The sequence below is a fragment of the Zonotrichia albicollis genome, chromosome 8, assembly GCF_047830755.1.
Source record: "Zonotrichia albicollis isolate bZonAlb1 chromosome 8, bZonAlb1.hap1, whole genome shotgun sequence".
Lineage (NCBI taxonomy): Eukaryota > Metazoa > Chordata > Aves > Passeriformes > Passerellidae > Zonotrichia > Zonotrichia albicollis.
In genome coordinates, this window is record NC_133826.1 from 17,119,890 (window position 1) to 17,145,001 (window position 25,112).

The 25,112-nt window shown below is 38.6% G+C and overlaps 1 protein-coding gene across 5 annotated transcripts in view; it reads left to right on the forward strand.

The window, feature by feature from the left end:
* The first annotated feature begins 3,220 nt into the window (after nt 1-3,220).
* FNBP1L (formin binding protein 1 like) overlaps nt 3,221-25,112 on the forward strand; it is a 52,859-nt gene continuing 30,967 nt past the window's right edge. For 3 of the 5 annotated variants that reach the window (XM_074546114.1, XM_074546115.1, XM_074546117.1), the window contains exon 1: nt 3,323-3,546. In XM_074546114.1, the coding sequence (XP_074402215.1) occupies nt 3,523-3,546 (24 nt within the window). In that variant the 5' untranslated portion in view covers nt 3,323-3,522. Of the gene's footprint in view, nt 3,547-25,112 lie in introns of all 5 variants that reach the window. The other 2 variants (XM_074546118.1, XM_074546116.1) reach the window with 2 other exon arrangements.

The following is a 25,112-nucleotide window of genomic DNA, read 5'->3' on the forward strand; positions in this document are numbered from 1 at the left end:
CAGCCTCTGGGTTGGGAAACAGTTTATATTACCAAAAGGAAATGCTGAATTATCATGTGATAGTCTTGTTTCACTGGGAAAAAAATGGCTGTGAAATAAGGCTGTTTGTACTTATAATATTGCTAGTTGATGCTGATTGACAACAGATTTTCTCTGCTACATATGGCAAGGAAAGATGTGCTCTTGGTTATAGTGCAGGCAAAAAAAAGTGAGCACAGGATGTTTTGTAAAAGCAGATGGAAGTTCTCATTTTTCCTCCTATTTATAGCTGGTGTTTGTAGTGTCCTTTCAGTTCTGTTATCCAGTCATTGTTGATGTATTTCTTTTTGCTGAGATGAGAGGGAAAAGAAAGAAACAAGCCTTTCCTTTGCTATGTTAAATTCATTTCAGTACAGGAACTGGATGGAAAAAGATGGAGGGGTACAATTCTTTCCACAAAAATTCAGAGATAGGAGAAAAATTATAATTAGGGCATTCCAAGCAGTGGCTGAGTTTGCACTATTAAATGAAATTTTCCTTCTGCCTTGAAGCAGAAAGTCTAACTAATGTGGTCTCACTAATACAGTTTCCTGGTAATTTTCTGCTTTAAATAAAAAACAAATCAGTACTCAGAGTAAAACCATAAGTTTATTTTGCCTAATAGTTGAAATAGGAACTGAGTGGTAGTAGTCTCTAGGCAGATGCTGAGCTCCCAACACTTTGCATTCTGCTGGTTATGGTTAACCAGGCTCTGGGAGACACAGGAAGTCTGTGGGGAGCTGGGCACAAGCTGAAGTGTCAGCACACCTATTCTTTTGTCTCAGAGTATTTCCTGAGCTGTGAACTAATGATTATCCACTCACCACATGGAAGTGTTATGAACATCAATATTTTTTAAAATTAGAGCACTTAAGAGTGCTGGTGATGGGGGAAATACATGTGTAGAGGAAGGAGGGAGCTAAATTCTTTTGGTTTTGAAGCAGAAAGGGATAATACGGTTTTTGCAACCTTCTTATGTTTTGTGAAGCAAAACTCCAATTTTAATATGACAAAGAGACTGCTGGCTAGCAGAGAAAAGGATTAATGGCACCTCACACTGAGACAGAGATATTTGGAAGTAATTTGTTTGGTCCTGCTGAGTTTTGTGGCAGTGGAAAGCTAAGCTGCTTCTGTCTTTAGAAAGTGCGCCCACAGGGAGTGCCAGACAGCTTTTCTGCCACTCCAAATTAATGATTCAGATTGTTTTTCTGCCAAGATAATATCCTTAGGTACACTTGGAAACTCAAGTAGATTCTGTTGAAAAGGGAACAGAACTAACAAAATACACAACTACTGTAGTAATTAGAATAATGTGGATTCAGTCCAAATGCAGAATTGGGCAGTTTTCTTTAAAGCCTGCATTAATGAGTCAATGTTGGGGTGAAACATCTAAATATAAAAGTAAATTTTCTAAGCTAAAAATAAGTTGTCATCATTTATCAGAAGAAGGTAGTGGTTCATGAGGCTACTAGAACTATTCAATTTATCATGAAGCCTTTGCTGCGTTTAACATTACTTGAATATGTCTTTAATATGTTCTTGAGTCCCTTTGGTTGCATCCCCTCCTCCAAATGATGATTTTAAGGATGTGACTAGAAGAGTAAAAATATTTAGGGTAATATTTGATTAATTATTTCTAGGCTTAGGGTCAATTGCATTCCCTGATAATGGAAACAATGTCACAATTCTCAGTGATTCATTTTTCTGTTTCTGGTAATGTCCCACAGAGATGTGGTAGACTCTTCCCCTTGTTTTACAGCTTGCTCATCTCACATCCTCAACTGTTATATGGGAGGAGAGCTCAGAATTTATATGGGAATCTCCTAAAGCAAGAGTTTGCTTAAGCGGGAAAAGGGGGTAACAGTGAATGGTGTAAGATTTCTCACTAAGCTGAAGTGGTAAGTATTATGCTGCTAAGACTCCTGCTTCATTTTCAATGAATTAAAAATTTGTCTCAGTCACATGGTCTTAATATACTGTTCATGAATTCCAAATCTTGCAATAATTTGTCTAAATGCTTTTTGTCTCAACTCCAAATTCATTATCTGTGAAGTTTATTGTGATCTATAATCTTTACTGATTGACTTTTAAGTAAGTAAAGGTGAAATGCACATCTCTATGTATGTACCTGATACATATATGTGTGTTTTTGGAAGTATGGATTAAAAGCCAACTAAAAATCAGAAAGCAATCTTGAAAATAGTTTTGCCCATATTTAAATTCAAACACTAATAAAACTACTGAAATATGTACTGAAATAGGCCTTGCACTTGACTTTTTGGAATCTTCTTCATCCTTTGAGGCAGATTTTGTACTAATTATGTACAAAATGAGAATCACAATGCCTGCAGGAACACTAGGTTGAGTCCCAGAAACAGTATGTTACTGTGTACAGTTTCCAATTACCCTGATTTCCCAAGTCTAACTGCTAATCTCCAAAGATGAATAATTAGCCAGACTGCAGTAGTGCTCTGGTACAGTGATAGTCTCCTATTCTGGTGCTAGCTTGTTCAAAGCCTGCTCTGGAATATCTTTTGGTTGCTCCTCTTTATCGTGTACATGTGCTCTTAAAAGGCAGGAACACCCAGAGCTGCTGTGCGAACACTTGTCCTATTTTAGAGTATTTCAGAGCAGCCTCTCAATCAGTTCAGGAGGTTGTGAAGTTACTCAGAATCTCTGGAACATCCCGATGCTTGCTTTACCTTTGTGTTTGTAAAGATGTTTTTTTAGGGAGAGCTGCCTGGAAAGAAGGAATCCTGTTTGTCCTGGGAAAACCTCTCATTGCTAAAATTAGGCTTTTTAAGCGCTACTGAGTAGCTAAATATTGTATTAATGTACCCATGATACAGGCTGTAGTTTCCTTCTCCTAAAATGTCTGCAAATTACCAGAAAACATTTGATTTTGTTACATTCCTCTAAATAAATGCTCTAAATTCTGACTATTTACTTCTATTTGCAGAAATTTGCACCTCACCTTTCCTACCATCTCAATTTGTGATTTACATATAGACCTGTGATGTAAACAATACAAAAATCGTTGTTTACGTCTGTGTGTCGGCGCGGTGCCCGGTGAGGAGGGGGCGAGCCGGGGCCGGGCCGCTGCCGGCCGTGACTCAGCGCTTTGGGGAGGCGGAGAGGCCTCGCAGCCGGCCAGGACAAAGCCCCGGGGCCTCGCCGTCGCCTCGTTAATGAGTAACAACGCGGGGCCGCTCCGGGCGCGACACCTTCGCCCCGCGGCCGCTCGGGGCTCCGGAGCAGCGCCGGCCGCTCCCGTCCCGGCCCCGCCGCTCCAGCCGGACCCGCCCCTCTCCCAGTCTCCTCCGCGGCTCCCCCTCCCGAGCCAGGCGGAGCTGGAGCTGGGAGCGACGTCGTTCCTCGCCGCCGCCGCCGCCTCTCCCCAGTGACCGAGGGCACCGGCGCTGCCTGAGGGGGCCCCGTTGTCCGGCCGGCGCCCGACGCCTCATCCCCGCCTCTGCCGGAGCCGGCACTGCCCGCGGAGCAGCCATGAGCTGGGGCACGGAGCTGTGGGTGAGTCCCGGCTCGCCTCTCATTGTGTCTGCGATTCGCCGCCTTCCCTTGTCTGCTCGGGCGGCTGCCCCGGGGAGGCGCGGAGCGGCCGGAGCCGAGGCGCTGCGCTTTGTTCGGCGCTGGGGCGGGGCGGGGGTCCGGCGCGGGCGGAGGGCGGCGGCGCTGGGCCGGGGGCCGCGGCGGGGCGGGAGCGCCGCGTCCGGGGTGCGGTGCGCGCGCCGCCTGCGCGGCCATGGCGCTCCCGGGGCGGCCCCTCGCCCTCCGCCCGCCCGGCGCGGTCACGGCGGGACGGGCGCTTTGTGTGCGGCCGGGGAGCGCCGCGCTCGGGGCCCGCCGGCGCGGCCCTCACTGCGCTCCCGGCACGGCTCGGGGCGGGGTCCCGGCACGGCTCGGGCAGCGGCCCGCACCGGGCAGCCTCGGGGCGGCGGCACTACTGCTGCTCTCCCGAGAAGCGCCGGGCTGCTCGGAGCAGCGAAGCGTTTTCAGCTGCCGGCCCGAACTAGACGCAGCTACTGTATAGCTTTGTCTCTAAAAGTACCGCAGAATATTGGCTAACACGGCATTGTGTTTGTTTTAAATACGAAAATTGGCAGCAACGAGACAGGCAGTTTCTGTCTCGCGTTGGCTCTTTCCTTAGAGCTCCCCTCTTCCCTCCGAAGGCTCCTTGGCCGTGCCGGGGACGCAGAGGGGCTTCTCCCGGGGGAGTGGCGGAGCGGGCACGGCGGTGTCTGCTCGCAGTGGCGGGATGTTGGATCTCCTCTGCCAGGCTTCCTGCTGCCGGAGCTAACGCTGATCGTGGGAATGCTTAGGCGTGAAATAGAATAGTACCAAGGAGTGTTAAACGTCCCCACGTTTAAATGCCGCCTGCCCTGCATTTATTTGCTTTTAAAAATTGTGAAGCAGAGACTTGTGCTAAGAAAAAAAAATACAGAAAGATAAACGTTGTAGCTTGAAGTCTGGTCCAGGAATTCTTAATCAGGAGCTAGCATTACAGGTGGTTTTTGGGCTTTTTTGGTTTTTTTTTTTTTTGGTTTTTTTTTAGCATTGAATGAAATACCTTTATCAATATTTTGTAGTGCAGAGCCGCCAGTCTCTAGAGGAGCCGGGATCTGCTCCGCACGCAGACAAGTGGTTGCCCGAGGAGCCGGGGCGGCCGCGGCGCTGCGGGCGGGGTGCCTGGGTGGGGCGCGGGACTGGGAGCGCCCGCGGAGCTCCTGAAGCCACCTGAATTGAGTTGTGTCTGATTATGCAAAATGAAGATGTAATAGCATCACGTGTACTACGCGGAGAAGCCTGATTTAATAGTATTTAGGGGTTACTTCAGTGTTTTGCATAGTACCTTGTTCTTTACTAGGATTTGTAGGCATGCTGAGAATTCAGACAAAATATGCTTTTTAAGTACTGATGACGCTGCTGTAGCAGGCCTGAAATCTAAAAATGTTGAGACATTGGCAGTGAGGAGTAAGTAAAAGCTGGGATTTATATTGGCCACACAAGAGTGTGTGTGCAGCTCATGCCTGTATGAATTTCAGGTGAGGGGTGAGTGCCCCTTGAGAGGAGTGGGGTTGGCATTTGAGTGAGCGCTGCCTGTAAGCACTCAAATATGTATTGCTTTAGAAAACAGAGCTTTAGCTTACTCAGATCTGCTCATTTTTGCAGCCTCTTAGTTGTTAAATTTTTTTTCTTTTCTTTTTGTTCAGCTTGTAAATGACGGTTGAAGGTTTTATACTCTTGTAAATGACAGTCGAAGGTTTTATACCCTGTCTTGTGGTCAGTTTTGTGTGAAAGTGTTTGTCTTTGTCCTGCGTTTAAGAAACATATTGAAAAAGATGGATTTTGACCCCAGACTTCCTTTTAATGACAGGCATTTAACTCATGGTGTTGTGAAACTAGTTGAAGTTTATTTTGACCTACTATACTTCTTTTCTTTTAAGTCACTAATTCTTATGCATTAGTTGGAAGAAATAATGCCAGAATTTTAAGCTAAAAGTTTTACTGCAATACTTTTCTTTTAGCAAAATTTAATGTCTTTTTTGCTTGATACCTGGAAATGACCTGCAACTCTACACTGAGGTAACTTCTTGCATAAAATGGTCTGTTTGTAACTATGTAACTAGACTGACAATTCAAGTTTTTGCATTATGGGATACCTTTAATTTTTTTTTAAATTGAATTTAGCCATACTTTAAACAATCTACTATGTTATGAATCAAACCAGTTTTTAGCTGGAGGAATATTCAGTGCTTCACTTACTGTAAAAAGCACGAAACTTTAATTGTTGTAACAACTTGTGCTGGGCAAGTAAAAATTACTTTTTGGAGATCTGGCACAGAACCAGATTCATTAAGAATTATCTTAAATCTAGGTTAAAAAACACAAGGAAAAGCAGTATTGCGAGTCTTCAAAGAGTGCTCTGAACAAGATAAAAATAAATTCTTGGACATATTTATGTTCTGGTGTAGCAATTCCCCCATCATTCCCTGTTGTGAGCATCAGTGGAGCTTCAGGAGCAGCCTGAGCTGCTTTGTTTGCTGGTGGCAGCAGGGCATGAGGTGTTCTGTCCCCAGCTGCAGAGAAAAGAAAACCTCTTCTGCTCAGGTTTTCTGGACACCTCACTGTGCCTAAAGCTCTCCTTCATTAGTGCTTTCAGCTCATAAAGGGTTAAGTCTGGTATCTAGATCACAATTTGTAGAAACATTTACACTTATGTATATATGCTTCGCTAATTCATTGAAGCAAATTTGATGATTCTGTATCATGCTTTTTTAATGTCTCCTTAACTCTGCCTTCTTAAGTTGTATCTCTTCATGCTGTTTTTTGATATTTTATGCTGATTCACAGTTCTGAGGATTTTTTTAAATTGTTGTGGAGTTTTATACTGTGTACTATTTTGGATACAGTAAAAAACTGAGCATAGATGGATATAGAAACAAATAAGGAGCCAGAAGAAAATTTAGGAGATAAGGAAAGCAACTAATGTCTGGTTTTTATGTGGTAATTATTAAATATAGCAATTCTGTTATTGAAATGATACATATGCTAATTAAATGGTTACATCAGGGACAGGACAAAGGAAAGATTTTCTTTGATTGGCCAGTATTTTCTAATTCTTTTAATTAGGTAGCTGTTTGTTTCCAAGCAAGATTTTTTTTTAATAGGTACACCACCATTCTCTGAAGTGAGTGTGCATTGTACCAAATGTGTATGTCTTGATTAGATTAAAGCACGTGGTGCTTTTCAGTGTGTCTTGGCCAAAAAGCATAATCTTTGTTGTGTTTCTTTTGATAGCATTGTATGAAATAATGTAAATCAATAATAACAAAATAAATGTCAAATCAAGCCATCCTGTGATTAGAACTGTTTAATTCCACAACATTTTCTGTGCTGTGGGAAATATGCTCTCCTTTTCTGCTTTCTTACTACAATATAAAAATTTTATTATGCTTTGAAAGTAGTATTCAGCAAATAGTTTTATTCTAATTGGTGTGTATATCTTTGTGGTTACTCTGTAGCATGTTCCTTATGGTATGACCACAGGGGACGCAAGATACTTTGGTGAACTGCTTTGTACAATATTCTCTTAAGGGTTAGAGCAGCGTAGAGAGCACAGGAAGGTGTTGTCTAATTCAGTTGAAATGTAATTTAATATTGGGTGCAAATTTTCCTATCTCTGATACATAATTTCCTCTTAAAAAACATTTGTTAAGCAGTAATCATCTGAAGAAAGGTGGCACATAATTGAAAAGTAGCATTGCTGCCCTTCATTAGTAATAGAAAATTGCTGCTGTTTATTTAGATACAGATACTTTTCAGAATTAACTTTTTGGAGTTTGTCGTGCTTTTTTCAAATACTGTGCGCTTATGTTCACCTCATGAGCAGTAGAAGGGTTTATACATTGGAGTTGTGGTTAGATTCGCGTTTTTGCTTTATAAAGTGCCCTGACTTCTATCACACTGTGCTGCAATATCCAAGGCAAGAATAGATAGATGGGACTAAAATTGGGGTGGACTTCAGTAACTTTAAATATTTGGAAATAAAAATGATAGATTGTGATATGTTTAAGAATCTTCTCAGCATGAGCATCTGTTCAGTGTATATGTTTCTGTACATCTGGAGTTCTTTTTGTGGTGGGCGTGAAGTGTACAAATAGCATTAACACAGGATATTTAAAAGATACATCTGGTTATTGCCATCTTGGGGTATTGTGCTGTTAAATCGAATATGTAGTACATTTGCTTTGATGCTAAAGGCTTACTAAGCTTTGGAGACTGTAGTATAGCTGATAATGAAGTTCTTGGTGTAATGAGAGGAGACAGCGTGATTGGCACTCTGAAGTGGCTTCTTTGGAAATTAAAGAGTTTGTGTTGTCTCTTTAAAAAAAAAACAACCAGGAAGGATAATTTTTAACTTTGGATGCACGTTCTGTTGTTCCAACCCCTGTGAACTCCTTAATAGCAGTTGGCAGAAAAAGAGTTTGAATACCATGTCAGAACATTTTCAGTCTGTAGAACCAGTCTAGCCATCTGTTTCTCACCTCTTGATAAATATTTAAAACAGAAATTTTGCTGAGGGCTTTTTGTGTGGAGATTTCATGATTAAAAAGAAATGGCTATAGAAGATTTAATGATACTATTGTTGTGAGCTCCTTGGGGCCAGAAGCACACCATCTTTTATAATTAAGAAACCACTGGCACTGTAGAGTAGTATTTTAGAAATTAGTTGTGTTGGACCAAAGAAAGATCAAAGTATATTTGGTGGTGTGCTCTTTTTAATCTTTCCTTAAACAAAATTCATTCTGTGCATAAACCCAAATTCTGTTATTAAAAATATTAAATAGCTCGGTTGCATCAGTATTTTTTCAAAAGCTGTTAAAAATTTTCTTATGCTTTCAGTGCTGCTTTCAGACATTGTTTCCTCTTGCTTTAAAATCTTAGTCTTTTTTTGTAGAAGATAAATCATGTGATGATGTTGCCTAATCTTAAAAATTGTCAAGTGTAATTATATATGAAAAACATCCACAGAATGTAAATATGAGTTAGCTTCAAAAAGTAGCTAACTATTATGTAGCATACTTCTGTTGTAGTAATTTACTGTATTTTTGTTCACTAGATTAGAAAATTTATTTTTAGCTAAATATAAGGTTTTTTCCAAAACAAAAAAAGTTTTTCTCTTGAAACTGAGAAACCTTTCTTGTTAATGTGGATGTGGTTATGTAGTTACTAGCATTGTTAATACACATAAAAAACCACTGTAAATAATTCTAAATATCAAGCCGTATCCCATATGGAAATTCTTAGGTGCTTTTGAATCTTAATATTTTGTACATTTACTTTCCAGTGTGCTAACATATACTCTGTTAAAGACAATATGTGGCTATTTTTTGTTCCCTAGATTTCCCCATCAGCTTAACCCAAAGATGGTAACAGCCCTCTGTATAGATTGTCTCTTCGGTGGGTACTCCTGCTGCTGTGGGCTGCAGATGTGGGCAAGGAATGTGTCTTGTGGCTGCAGTATAAGGTTACAGTGTTTTCCAGGTGCATGGGGGGGTTACACGTTTCCCCTGGCTTGGGTGACATGATGGATAAAATGCCTGATCGCTGGGAGGTTCCAGTCTTTCACAGGCTGTGTGTTGTGTGGCTCACCTCAGCCTTGGGAAGACCTGAGAGTTCCAACTAGAAAGTTATGTAAGGATCAAATACTTGGTTATTGAAAGTAGTTAGTTCTGGCTTTGGTGTGAAAACAATTGTACTGAGTTTTAGTTGGAAATGTTTGTCCATATTTTTCCAGCAATTGTCTGGTTCATAAACATCTGACCTTTTTGCTGTTTTTTCCAGGAAGGGGTGTGTCATTGTCATGAGACTTTATCAGTTTGGATTTGATGTTGAACATAATTTAAGAATGCATACGTGTGCCTGTGACTGTCTGTTTAGAAAGTGTGTTTTTTTGAGTTTTGAAAGCTTTATCATCTGATATCTATTAGAAAGGCATGTGTTTTTATTTATGGCTCCACTTGTTTACAGACTTGGAAGTGTATATGCTTTTCAGTGAAGCTTGTACAAACATACATGGGACTTTAGTAATCTGGAAATTCTGAACACTGGAAAAGTATTGCTGTCTTGTAAAGGATGTATGCAGTATCCTTGTTGACAGTACAAAATCTGAGAGTTGCCTGGATCAAGATTTTAAAGGCTGCAGCTCTCATTTGATTTCCTGAGTGAGAATAGTAAAAAGGTTATTGGAGATTGCAGGATCTTTATCTCAGCCAAGCTGAGGAGTTCTTTAAAATGTGTATCTGTCAAAATAATGATCTCTGGAGTGGCAAATCCCTCAGAATTTGTGATGGAAAAAATCATGGGAAGATAAAAGTGTGTTGGCAATGTGCTCATGAGCTGAGGGTTGCCCCAGCAGGTATGATTGGTGCTTTCAGCTGTTTGCAGGAAAATGCTGGAAGACAGAAGGTTTGTTGTTACTGCTTGTGTAGATTAATCACTGGTGCTGTAGATGTACTGATATCTAAAAGTTAATTAGTGTTGTATTTTTATTAGTTCTTACACTGGATTGATCTGGGTGAGACCCTCATTTGTTAATATAATATCTTTAAACACTTGAGTCCTTACATTTGCAGAGCACTATTTAGTGTTCTTGGTAAGGCTAGTGATTGAGTAACATAGTTTTTTGTGGAGGGGAAGTTACTTGACACTGTTCAGATTAAATTTTCATTGTTCATGCAACACGTGTGCATACTTTTTAAAGAACTTCAGTTCATTTTGGTAGAGAAAAGAATTCCCTGAAGTCCAGATATGTTCAGCTTTTTCCTTGTAATGGTGAACAAACTGTTCAGTGAAAGCTGAAATTCCAGTCAGATTGTTTCATTTTGCCCCTAGTGAGTTTACGTACCCCAGTCCCAGAGCTGTCTTGGCAGAAGGTTTAGAGGTTTGTCTTCAGATGGATGTCAGTGCTTCAGCTGGATGGGACAAGAAGGGGAAAAAAGTATTATACTAATAAAAGCCTTCTGGTTTTCATTAAAATGCAGACCCTCTGCACTGACTTTGTTTATGGAATTATCTGCAATAAGTTTCTGTGTTGCTGGGGTTTTTTTCAGCTACAAGTTCTAGTCTAAGAGGAAAGTGGAAGGAGTATTACATTTCGTAATGAGCTGAATTGTAGGTGCACTGAATTTTCTGAAAATTTCTACTGTGTAGAAATTTGAAATAGTTACATGCAAGATTCACGAATACCTTTTTTTTTTGTCAGAACTCTGCTTCTGCTTTGTCATTTGCAACGAACAGGGCATTGGACTGATTAAACTGTTTTCTGGCATTTTGCTTTGTACATTTCCCTGTAGTTTTATTGCTGTTTACAACTTTTGAAGGAGAAATGCAGTCTTACTGTGAGCTAAAAAGCAGGACCTGAATTTTTCTTGGGCTTTAATGTGGAACTTGGGCAAATAAACATTTTTGTCCCTGTTAGTTGGGTTGTACAATTGGATTATACTTCATTTGTTTTAATCAAATTAATATTGTAGCAATATTTGTAGAAGACTTTATTATTCTTTATGTGTAAGGGTAATACGGTGTTTTAAAATGGTGAAAGTAACCCGTGCACTTTTATCCTGGTTTTGGAGGGGGTAGAGTTAATTTTCTAAGTAATAGCTGGTATAGTTGCTGTGATTTGAACACTCACAAATGTTTGTTCCAGAGGCGAGTACCGTGTGAATCGCTTCTCCCTGGCTGGCACGCAAGAAATAGTACAACATGCTTTTTTGTAGTTCCATATTAAGTAAAAGATACTTTTTCAGTATTGTACAACGACATTACATCCACTGGATTTGAGTACTAAAGAACTTATTTAAGTACTAAAGAACTTCTGAAATATGACATCAATTGCACTGGAGAGTTGAGAGGGAGCCTTAACTTTTGGCATGCTTGAGGTAACCAGATGTGAGTGCAGGTGATGAAGATGGGTGTGCCTTTTGGATCTCCATCTGCATTGTAAATCCTTTGTAAAGAAAGCATTTGATTGCTGGATTCTTTCTCATGGTGGATGCCCAATTTGAGTGGGTGTGAAAACCTCACTTTGTATATTCTGGTTGGTAGAGTACTTGGAGGGTGTTTTCTTTGAATATGGGTGTGCTTCTTGTACACTTTTGTCTTTACCCCAGATGCTTAATTTCTTTCAGAGGAGATCAATAATAATAATATTTTCTAATAATGTCTTCAAATAAGCACGGTGGCACGGGGTTTTTTGTGGCAGTGAGTGGGAAAATAATTGATGTTTGTGAACCCCGGACAACACCTGTGCTCCAATGCAGTTGGCTGTCTCTACAGCAGGGGAATACTCTGGAAGAGGAAATTGCAATATTTATAATATCCAATACTTTTTAATCCTTATAATTAATAGATAAGGTGTTCTTCAGCTGTCTGTTATGGCATCTAATTGTCCTGCATTTTTCCCCTGTATTTATGTGATGCCAGTCACAATTAGAGGAATATTTAGGGTATTTGACATTTGAAATCAATCATGTTTGTATTTACATAGAACCTATGCTGTTAGTCACACCGTGTCCTTGTGTTGTGCAGCATTCTGCACAAAGTCAGTATGAAGAGCATCCTCAGTGCAGTTAACGTGGGGTTCCTGCAGGGGCTGGGTCACGCAGCTGGTGCCCGGTGAGGGCTGTGCACGCACAGCTGGTGTTGCTCAGCACAGGGGCTGGGCAGTGCCCACAGCTGCGGCCCCCGAGCTGCTCCTTGGTCAGCCTGGCAAGCCAAGGGTGCCAGTGGGCAGACCTTTGTCATGTGGGCAGGGGATGAGCACCCAAACAACCTGAGAGAATGCAGGAAATACTTGTTGAAAAGTACAAGGGAGTGTTGGTGTCTCAAGTGAAGCAACAATAATCCTTTGGCATGATGAGGTAATAAGCGGGGATCAGCCAGCAGTGCCCTTGGAAGTGAGGTTAAGAAGCTAATGTGTGATGTGAGAGAGATAATGCACAGATAGGGCTGGGTGAAAAACATGTGGGTGAAAGGATAATCTCAGTACAGAGAACAGGATGTGGTGTGGTTGAGAAATGAGATGGGTAGAGAATGCCTAAAGATTGCAGATATTGGAATGACTAGAAAGAGACTGATTTAAACAAAAAAAAAGAGAAATTGTTGACACGTTTTAGGGTGGACATAGATTTGAGATTCAGGAAAGAAGTCATAATCAGGTGAAAGAAAGGTTAAAACTTGAGACTTTAGTGTAAAAAGCATAAACCAGTAAAGTACAGTAGCTGCAAAGATGTGATGTGCATTTATATGCTTTTAAATGAAATATTTTATCTTAGTTTTTCCCTGAAAACAACTTCAAATTTGTGATTAGTAAATGGAAAACTGTTTGAAGGTTGGCTATGGATGATTGATGAAACAATTCTTGTTCTGGAGAGTCAAATGTGGGTTCCCTCATGCCCCTAATACCTACTTTATTTGGACCCTAATAATGCAGGTACTTATCTACATATTTAATTTTACCAATGCTTGTTCACTTTATGAGCAAAGATCTCACAGGATCAGTGAAACTCATTAATGTGTGTGAGACTAAATACTGTATTATCAGGAAATTTTCCAAGCCTTGTTTTGTTTTTGAGAAAGGGAATATTTGCAAACTAGCTCTACCTGTAGCTTGTAGTTGATGCACTGCATTATTTAAATCAGCAACAATTACTGATGTTATTTTCTTTAATTAATGGATCTTTTTCATGAGTTGACTATGAACTGTGAGTTAGAATGAGGATATGTACTTGGATTTATAAATAGTGAAAGTTTAATTTTCAGACTATTTATAATTAATGAAAAGCTTTATCTCATTAAATGTGGTTTTTTATTATCTGGGAAGTTGGCTAAACAGCAGATGACGTTCAGGATCTGCAATATTGTCAAGGTGTTACAAATTTGTTTGGAGGAGGGCAAGAAAAGGATGAACTTGTCTTAAAGTTCTCCAGCATGTTGTAATAAAATGGTAAAAAAGACTGGAATATCTGGTTAGATTTCGTTTCTAAGAAGATGACATGTTTAAAGAGGAAAAATTAATTTCTTGAAAATACATAGTAACTTATCAGGAAAATCCAAATGTTTAGGATTTTTCTACATTGTAGTAATGTGAGGGGAATGTAGACTGTACAGTTCCATGAAACTCAACTAGAAATGTCACCATGTGAGGCAAGCTGAGCAGTTGTGTGAAGTATCCTGGCTCTGCATGATACTCAAATATTTACTCCTGCAGCAAGAGGTGTGGTGGTCTGATCAAGTGTTTAGGTTGAGATTGAGGAGACAGGGTTGTGGGTTATTTGTTTTGGTTTATCTCGATTGCTTCTTTGTTTTGTAAAAGCTGTGAGGTCTTTTGTGTTATTTCTGCTGACATTTTGCAATCACATAAACTAGATCTTTTAAATTATCTCCCCGAGTTTGAGACCCTGTTAATATTAAGACCTCTCTTAAGAGCAAGGGTAACTTCTTTCCAAAATGGCTTTTTAAGAAACGTGTTCACTTTGGTATTGGTGCTAGGGAGAATAATTAATCATCTTCCCAAGAACAGTGTTATAGTTCCTCCTGTGCTAGCCTGGCACTTGAGAGATCCCAGTGGATTTCCCCAAGTTCAGCTTTATGTTCTGCATTCTGAGACAGAAGCAGTGAGGTAGGAGTAGCTGAGTGCAACACAAAGTTTTTACTGGAAGAAACATCCACTTAGTGGGTTGGAATAGGAGTTTTGCAAAACCAAGGATTGGCTCTGTGTATTGAACTGCTGGAGCTGCAGACAAACGTGGGGTCAGGCAGCGTGTGCTACCTGCTCTTCCTGCTTGGATCTCTTAGCCACCAGTGAATTCCAATTATTTTGGTTCTGCAGGGTTGTCGGTCAGTTTCACTGAAGTCTCAATAGTCAAACTGAAATAATTTTCTTGAAAGAGTTACAATAGTCTTAAATATGAGATGCTGGTGTTATTTAAGCTTAGTGATTCTTAGATGAAATGTTTTTCCATGTTCTGTCTGCTTTATATTTCAAGGCTGTAATTGTGGGCTGTGTAATGAATACATTTTGGCATCATTTGTAGAAAATCCCTTGCAATTTTTGAGAAAACATGTAATTGTCTTAAGGTGGTTGTGCTGAATGGCCAGGATTCATGCTTTTTACAATAATGAGGTAACCATATCAGTGCTCCAAACTCAAATTTCAACCTTGAGTTTTAATTCTGAAAGGGGAGCCTCTACAGACCTTTATGCACACATTAGGTGGGAATACTGCTATTAGTTTATATATACTTGATGCTGGGAAATGTGAATTTTAAGACCTTATATGTAAGTGTTTCTTATGATCTTGGTAGATTATTTGCAGTACTTTGTACTTAGCATTTTAACTTCTAATCATGCAGGCATAATCAGACTGTAAGTCAAACCTGTAACTTGTGGCTTCCCCGACTGCTTTTCTTCATTATGTCATTGGAAAAGAGGTTTGATTTTTTTTTTGCTGACTTGTGTTCGTTTGTGGGAAGAGGATCATGCTCCGATATCTCCCTAGTTAATCTGACAGTTGCTTGGATGTTGCTTTTCTTTGGTTATCCTTGGTTTTATATGATATGAAAACAAATGCTGTTTTCCCAGTTAACCTTGCAAATTTTTTTAAATGCAAATGGTGCATTCTGCTCCCATAAAAGAATAATAATTTTGCATATTCATAAGCATTTTAGGACATCTGGGAAATGAATACTCCTTGTGACTTTTGTGATATGGTATATGATACCATAAGAACACTCAACATTTAGTCAAATATATTTTGATAAATTATCTTTCGAATGTTTTAAATATTTAGTATTTCTTTGAGGCTGATGGGAACAATAGTATCAAATAGTTTCGTTTCCAAATCATCCTCTTCAGAAAAAAAGTAGTTGACTGGGGAGTGTCTTTAATTTTCCACATATGCTAAAGATGCACTGAATTCAGAATGCTGTTACAAGTTAGCTACATTTAATTTTAGTTTCATTAATTTTCTTTCTAAAAGATATGGATGGTTTTACACAATGATATGTAATGACATAAAAACTAAAAAAAGAGATACCTGGGGAAAAGGCACTTGATATAATTTTTTCTACCACAAAATCATGGTGGTTTTTTGATTACAAGTTGGCATGCTTTAATCACTGATTTTTAAATGTTTTTGCTAAGATATTACATGTTAAGGCTCCCCAGATAGGAAACATCAATTTTCAGTGTTTTTTTAAATCAAGCTGGTAATATTAAAAACAAAGTTGAAATTCCCATGTGCAATTAGATGGTTTCAGTTTTATACTCAATGTAATAAAATATATAACAGTTTTATGTACTATGGAAGAAATGGGTTTTGATTTTCTCATTATGTCATGTTTTAGTCAATATTTGAGGCTGTTTGCCAGAATTTCTTTAGTGTTTCTTTGACAGTTCTAGCCCATTGCTTATTTACAGAGATTTGTCCTGGTGTTGGCCTCTCCTCCCAGCTTTGTGTCACCAGCGAATGTGCTGAGGAGGCCTCTGCCCCTTCATGCAGCTCATTGATAAACAAATATAAATATAAATGAAAATACTGGGCCCAGTTTTGAACCTTGAGGCCCAGTCACAGATAAAGTACTGAGATTTGGTGCTTGTTCATCTGTATTGTTCAGATTTCCACTGGATTTTAGTGTGAATACCCTTCTATTTGTATCAGTTTAGTCATGAAGGAAATAGCTGCTGCTGCTGAAGTACCTTTTAATTTCTACATTGACTGTTCATTTGACTCTCGAAAAGAAATTGATGTGGTCTGCTGTCACTATTGCCAGTGTGACCCTGTGGTTCATGTTTATTTCTGTCCTGAATGTGAGTGCTGAATTGCTTCAGAAGTACGGACACTGACTGTGCTATAAATTTGCTAACTTTCAGTATGGAGCTCCTGAAGTGGTGCAGAATATATTTATGGACTTCGTTGTCTTTTTAAAATGCTGGATTACAGAAACAGTGTGAAAAATTAGCTGTTAAGAGTTTGGACTTTGTACATGTTTGTAAATAATGAGGAGCCTAACTGTGATGGTTCAAAAGTGTGGATTTTCTTCTCAGAACACTGAAGTTTGTACTCAGCTTTTGTGTATGCAACTTCAGTGTTTAAATATGCTGTAATAGGGTTGTTTTACCTTTTTCAAACTGTAACTTTTTTAATGGAAGTGCACTTACGGGTAAATTACATCACTCCTCTTGTTTTCTTTGTAATTTAAGGAAAAATGCCTTGTTAACCAAGGGAAACAGTATGTGTTTTTGTACTACTTGATTTATCAGAGGAAGTACATTTCTACAAGAAATAAAGGTTTTATGAATAATGTTATTCCTACAATCCAGATTAGGATTCCAAAGGCTGTGGTGAAATATAGGAGGACTTTGCCGTGTATTTCTAGGCTCATATCTTAAAAACTCTGAGAGAAACTGATACACAGCACAATTGTGTTACGTTTTAGTGTTATCTGAATCACAAAATCTTGAAAAATTCCACTGTTTTGAAGGTGCCAGTAATAACATCTGGTTTTAGTTTAAATTCTTTATTCAGTTATGTTAATGTTACTATGAATTTTGCCTCAAAACCAATGAGTACAGTAGATTCCACTGCAAATAAAGGACGTAAGGGGTGGTGGTGGTTTTCATTTTGTTTTGGGTTTTTGAATTTGGGTGTTGTTTTGTTGCTTCTGGGGTTTGTGTGTGTGTTTAGTTTGTTTTCTGTCAGGGTATTTATCTGTGTCTGAAATAATATTTCAAAGAGTAGAGAAGGCTCTAATTTACTGCCATGTTAATTTCTTCTGAAGTGTAGGGATCTGGTTTTGTAATCAAGTTTGAGAAGTATTTACTGTTGTTAGCAAGATATTTGTGAAGGGAAGATGTGGCTACTATAGTCTTTCTCTTGAGCACCGAAGTGTATTTACAGGTGACACTGGAAAGGGAAGTGCACTTTTCAGTAAGAGTTGTTACAGAAAAATCTTCTTGTTCATTGGGTTGACAAAACAAACAGCATATGGCAAATCAGTCAAGAGCCTTCCAGTTCTGTAACTATTTACGTAACTGGTCCCGTGATCTCTGGTCTTCTGAAGTACTGAGCAGTGTCTGCTCCCTTTAGTGGGGAGTGTGCACAGAACAGTCCCTGGCGATTAACTCTGGAGTATTTGCAGCCCTTCCTACACCATAAAAGGCTAATGATTTAATTCAATAAAATTGAAGAGCTGATCTATGTATAGGTATCTTACTCTGGTTTAGAAGAGCAAATATTTGTTTATAAGCTATGAAGTTATAGTTTTGTCTTTTGAATATCAATAGCAACAAATGTAAGGTTTATGCCTTTGTCTGAAGTTTGTCTGATGGGAGCTGGTACTAACACTAGGAAATACCTTCTCATATTCCAGCTGCATTCACTATAGCTTCTGCATGTAGGAGGAAAGAGTAGCTGAGACAGTTTATCAGAGCTATGCTGAATGAGGAATTTTGTCTGGTCTCTGTGCTTGGAGCTAAAAGATTCATGTTACAAGAAGAATCACTATATATATATATTACTCCTGTACCAAGTTCTTGTAGGTTTACTGGGTATTTTAATTACAACTATTGTGAGAAATGAACTTAAAGTTAAGAGCAGGATATGCTATATTCTTTTGCTGTAAATTTTATTTTATGAGTTCACTGTTCACTCCAGTTGCTGTGTAGAAATAGTGTCATGAAATGTGTTTTTAGGGAGCTGTTGACAACAGTTTAGGATTCTAAATAATGTGCACCTTCATTAAATACATATGAGGGAAGTTATCAGGAATATACTGTGGATATATACCTCGCTTTCTGTGTTAAAATGAAGTTCTACTGGTGATACACAGTGTCTGGATTCTCTATAGATATTTTTACACTATATTTACCCTAATTGTCAGAATCATAAACAATATGATTCAACCCATAGCTTCAGTTCTTTCTCACTATTCTATTGAGACAAAGCCTAAAGATGCATCTTTTAAGAGTGACACACACTAAATTCACTTGTCTGCCTGGGATTTCTCCATCATATTTGTTAAATAGTTTATAACTTTTAAGTCAGTTGAAAATGGCATCCTACAGTCTACTTAATAGCTGAACAGATAAATGCAGGGAAGTGATATTTGGACGAGAGGGAAGTTGCCATTCTCGCTTCTTTTTCACCTCCCCCATCTGGCAGAAAGTACTTCCTTGTTTTAAATTTGTATCAGGCATCTTGGCTTCTTGATGAGTTCAGAGCTGTGACACTGTAATAGTTTTAAACTGTAGCAAAGTCTATAGAATAGCCTCTAATATGCAAACAAAGGTATTTTGAATGTCACATTTCAGTTGAGTAAAACTCACTAAATAGTGCAGTGTGAGCTGGGTCCCATGGTATTGCAGCTGGACATGTTGTAATACAGTTGGTACAGAGTTTTGTGTGCACATGCAGATCTTGTTTTCTGAATTTGTGATGTAGGGCATCTCAGTGCTCTGTAATATTCCACGTGGAAACCTTCTATCTTTCCCCTATTGTCTCGCTTTGTAACATCCAGACTACTCCCTTCTTGTCTTGAGTGCGCTGTTCACTCCCTTAATGTATGGACAGGAAAAAAGCAGTGCAGACTCTGCTTGTTAGATTCTGTGCCAGACTGGCCGGAGTAGGAATTTAACCCTTCACTGAAGAAGTTGTCAGTGGGTGAGATCCCTTTCTTGTTTGTACAAGTTTTGAAAAAACAGATCCTCCAGAATGCAAAAATAGATTCAGTCACATGTGCAAGGGCTGGGGAGTGTCAGAGTTGCTTGCTCAGTCAGTCTCCCATGGATGCATTTTTAATAATATTGTGGAAGTATCTGTAGTTGGTGGAGAGGCATTTAAAAGTTTTGAAAGGCTTCAGTAGTTTCATCAAGGGTTCTTTAGTCATACACTAAAACATTCACATAGAGTGTCAGGTACATAGAGTATCAGGTCATGTAATAATATTTTGTAACTGAAGAACTAAATGATTGTTTACACGGGTTTTGAAAAATAAAAGTCTTGCATTGGTGTTTTCCAAGGCAAATGATTTGTTCTTGCAGACTTTCTGTAGGCTACCATTAATCATACAGTAAATGTGCTGGTTTTGCACAGAACTTCTGCTTCACATGAGGCCTCACGTGCCTGCTGGTCATACAGCAAATTCAGTATTCTACTACTTCATTGATTTATAGCCTTACTACTTTATAATCTGTTATTCTAGTGTTACTGGAAAGATGGGATTTTCTCCAGATATTTCTTATAATGAGCAACAGCATCTCTAAGCATTGTACAAACAGTAGTAGCATTTTTTCACTGTGATGCATGATATCGCACTTACTTCATTTAGGGTTAAACATAGTCTTCCTGTCTCCTATTTCAAGTGACATAACTAGGACTAAAATGTACTTATGCTTCAGCCTGTTTATTAACAGCCTTCAGCCATTCCCAGAAGACTCAGGAAGTGCCGGTTTTCTGACTTGGCTATGGTGAAAATAAGATTTCGTGGTGTTTAGGGGAATGGACATAATTATATCCTTTGTATATACAAGGCAAGTGTAATACTGCCCCTGTGTTAAGACGGCAACTATTTTAATCCAATAATGCTAAAAAATACATGGTTTGTGATCTGCTATTGTCTTGTATAGAGATGTTTAAAAATGGTCTGTTTTAAGTTAGTGTGGGAATTAAGCGTAAAATAGAATGTGTTTCAGAATTAAGCTTTGGTTCAAATGCAGATGAAACTCAAGTATTCTAACAATCTCTATTAAGAACATATGTGAAAAAAATCTGACTAAGTTTCTTTTAAAAAGGAGCTTCCCAATTAAAAGTTGAATGAAATTAAGGGGATGATTGAAAGCTAAGTGAGTGGGTTCTGATCCAGTTTACAAAGAAGGATTTCCTGATCTATATTTTATGTATGCTTGTATTCTAGTGATACTTCATATGAGTGTGTGTGTGTTTGTATTTTCTCAAATGGTGGTGGTAAGGGAGTCCTTACTGACTGCTTGGGACGCAGTTCTTAGCTCCTTCCTAGCTTGTAGGTAAAGGTACACACCCACAGGGGAGAGCCTGTTCATTGACAAGCACAATGTGAACGGGCTATGATGGGTAGCAGAGAGGAAGGAGGCCGGAAATGTGTTCTGGCTATTACACACTGTGTTGGTAGAACTTGCTGGGAAGGAAGGTGTGGTGTGTTTAGGGAATAGCCCTCCCTGCAGTGTGTGGCAGGCTGTGGGACTGCGGAGGGGGTCATTGAGTGAGGAAGAGAGCACACCTGCAGGTACTGCACAGAAGTGATGTTTCCCTTGCTTCAGTTTGCATCATGGTGCAGTGAGGCAGATCTGCTGCTCTAGTCCTTATGAATGTGACCATCTGTTAAGAATCTGAAGAATTCTGGAGATTATTCATTAACAGGGCAAATAGGAGTGGTTGTTGAGATACCCTCTGTGGCAGCGTGTTCCTTTCGTCCCTTGTTTTAATAGTGCTGTTCCTTGTCCCAGCTGGGAAATTTTACAATCAGTTTGCTCTACTGGTAGGGAACTTGCTGGTAAAATCTAATGATTAGTCCAGCTCTGATCCATTCAGTGGCATGGGTGAACTGGGGTGCCCAGCTGTAATCTTTAATGTTTTTCAGCTGATCTGGTAATCTCTAGAAGCAGAACTTGATTCTTTTGTAATTATGGCTGCTCTTTTCAAAAGCAGTCTAAAATGTTTGCACACATATTGTGTCTGTGGCAGATTCCTGCTCTTTCCTGGAAACTAAATGTGTCACACCTGTGAAGTTGGTAGGTCTCAGACAAGACATCCCCTCCTGCCAGACCTGACTTTTCATCTGGAGTTTCCAAAGCAGTTCCTTTGCTGCTGCTCTGGGGACATCTTTATGGAGAACAACAGTCTTTGTCTTTCTCTTCCTCAATTGCAGCTCTCCTTTTTTAGCTTTGCTTTAGAAAGCTGACTTGCTGTATGCATTATCTTACAGCGTGGCTGCATCTCCAGTGGTTCAGTACTTTTTTGAGCTTTTTGCTCACTTTATCATGCAAATGTTTCTCTCATCATAGAAATTGACTTTTTAAAATTAAAGTTGACAGTGATATTGCTTTTCAAAAATATGTACTAAAGCTTAATGGGCAAATAGATTTTTCATACTGTGTTGTTACTATGAATTAATTAATTCTTTATTAATCAGGGCAAAGTAGTCTTTTGTCCAGCTAAAAGTGATTTTGAAGTTACTGTTGTTTTCCTTTTGCATATTAAGCACTGTGCATTTCTAGCAGAGTTTCTTTTTTAAATATTTTCAAGCTATAACACAGTGTACTGTTAATACCAGTGTCTGAAGTTTTGCAAGCAAAGTAGCTTCATGTCCTGAAGGTCAACCTACAGACTGTTTTCTGAAATTCTTTTTAGGAATTATTCCTCTTTTCATGACTCAAAAAGACTAGCAGATTTTCTTCATAAAATCCTGTACAGATGCCTGTACAATCAATAGTGAACTTCTGTTTGAATATGAAATTAAAATGTGAAGTACTGTTTTTGTATATGAATGTGTAACTTTTTCTCATCTTAATCTGAGTGCCTCTGCTTTATTTCCAGTGTCACTGTGACTTTTGATGTTGCCACCCTGAACCTTCTAATTGATATTAATCTTTTAGTGTATAAAATACTTAGCCTCTAAGTTTGCTCACAGCACATTTTTCCTCTCTCAGCTGTAATACCTAGATTGTTTTCAGGGGGGAATGAGGTACAATTTGCAGATTAGTCTGGAGCTACAATGCAGAACTCGTAGAAAGCAGAAAAGCAAAACACTTTCTTTTTTGTTCTTGATATAGAAACAGCTCTTTGTTGGTTTTCAGATGTGAAGCTAACAGGGTGTTTTGAAAAGATAAAGTACTGTTTAGCTGGAAGCAGCTTTTGTCTGCCTGGTTAGAAGAGGCACATTGCAGTTGCAAGGAAAAAAGAAAGACCAGACCAAATTGATAATTATGAAAACAAACAGGCAGGAATACAGAGGAATGATAATCAGTTCAGACAGTAAAATAAAAGAGCTATTATCCAAAGATAGAAGAGGAAGCAGGAATGCATAAAGATAGAGACAAAAGTAGAAACCCAAAACAGACAGTGAAGACGTATCCACAAAGAGAAACTGAAATGTATTGTCAGAAGTAGATTAGTGTGGCATGCTCTAATTAAAATACAGTTTTCTAATTAACTTGTCCTGAAGACAAATAGGGAAAGATATAGTATATTATACTGGTCAGTTCTCATTAATATATTCATTGATGATTATGGTTCCCATAGCTTTTAATGTAGCGCATCAGGTAGTTCTTTGTACAAACACTGCAAGATATTTATTTTGTTTTGTTTCATTTTTTGAAGTAAAACAGGGAATAATTTGAAGGCCTTGATCATTATCTAAAAATAAAAAAAATAAAATTCAAGCAGCTAATGTTTCATAATTCAGCCATTTCATAAGACTTTTATAAAATCTCAATATGTTAAATAGTCACTAATAATGCTTTGTAACTTAAAATATTTAACTTCTTGAATAGAGTTGAGTGTTAAGAAGCAGTCTGTTTTTCTTCTGCAGTGCTGCTCATGCAGGCAAAAAAAAGACATTATACAGAATTTAACCTATTATTTAAATTTATCCATAATTCAGGTTCATTTGATAAAGCCTCATGGGCATAAATTGAGTAAACAAGAACTGCTGAGATGGGTATTAAGTTACCTAATCACCCACATTTTTTCACTTGGCTTTCTGTGGACTTGTAGTTTTGTGGTTAAGTCATAGCTTTTCATAAGGTGATAATAAAATACAATACTTATGTCCACAAATGCACTGGGGCTTTTTTGATGCCAAATGTTTTGATTTTTTTTTTTCCCTGAACCAAGACCTGGTTGCTGCTTTTCCATGCTCTGAACACTGTCATAGTACATATTCCCTTATACCAACCTGCATAAGGGTTAAGAATTTAGAGAGCAAAAGACAGAATTGAGTTTTTAATCTCCCACTCACTGACTTGGAAGTTTAGACTGGCTGTGCAGCCTGGAGAACAAAGAATTGGGAAAAAAATCTCATCTTGAGCCAGTGTTTCAGAAGTGCAAATAAGATCACTTGGGTAACTGCAGACTAAAATTGTGGTCAGATAAAAGTATGGAAGTAATGATGAACAGTTGAGTCAATAGAGAATAAAATGATGGTAGAATAATTAATGCAAAGTATCCTCATTTCAAATAAAATGTTTTATTAAGTAGATATTGCAGATGTAATTAATTGAGATAGGTTTCTGAAATTGTAAGTCAATGTACTTCAATGTTTAATGTGATTCTTAAAACTTTCAGCTGTATTGTGTGGAGGTCAGTGAAATGGGAGACTAATTTGAAAGCAATTCAATGTTAATGCAGTTAGCTAGTTTACATACTGTAAAGGAATAAATTAGTGAAACAGAAGGATTTTTTTACAGAATGATACCACAATTGTAGCTTTAAATGCAAGTAGAATTGCTTTCTGAAGTTCATGAAACCCTGTGAAAAGTTCATTAACCCTGTAAAAATCTCAGTCTTGTTGAATGCCTTTTATTTGAAACTCCCACACTAGTCAGTGTCTGGACTGGTAGCTTTGGGAAGACTAAACGTGCAGTATTTATGCTGTAGCATGCTCATCCCTCTGAAGAGATCTCCCATGTTTTTCTTTTTATTGGTTCTTAAGGCTTGTTTGGAGAAAAAACAAGTGTCAGTAAGAGGAGGAGAGCAAACCTTGAGTTTAACCCAGGAGAGTCTGTTTTGTCTTGGGTGCAGGTTTGAGTCAGGTTCGCTCTTGCCTTTGATGCTTCAGCTGCTAGTTTTGTAAGGCAGCTGATATCTGCAAACATGGGATAAGTTTAGAGCTGCAAACCTGGAGTGTTATAACATTGATGTGTGATTCCAGTAAATACTCTGGAAGTAGAATTTGGGTAGGTGACATTTGTTTTGGAATAGTCTGTTTTGACCTACTGCAAACTTCTTGTCAAGTGTCAGATGTGTTTGTTTGTAGTGGAGAGGCTTTGGACTACATTCCACTTGTGAGTGGGCAGTTTCTACGTAGGGCCACCATCCATTAACTGACCTTAATCACTTTAATAATAATCAGCTGCAGTTTTAATAAAGTTTTTTACAGAAATTTTCTGCTCAGCTGGCAAGAGGTGTGGGCAGTTACTAGACAAACAGCAATATATATGTGCTTGGAAATATTGTTGAGAACATCTTTATCAAGGTGTAGACAGCCAGATGTTGTAGAATGTGAATTTTTTTAAAATAATATTTTGCTGATCTCTAGTTAATGCAATTTTCATATTTCTTATAAAGGAGACAGCCAAATTGCTACACTGATGTATTTATTTTGAAATTACAGACCTAAATTGTACTGAAACTGTTTGGGTTGTTTTCTTATCTGTACAGCATTGACTGGTTTTTGACCATTTTTTTTCCATTGTAGACATCACTTGTATCTTGGTGCATTAGTTTCATTTCCTTTGTAGTAGTATGGAAGATTTGCTGT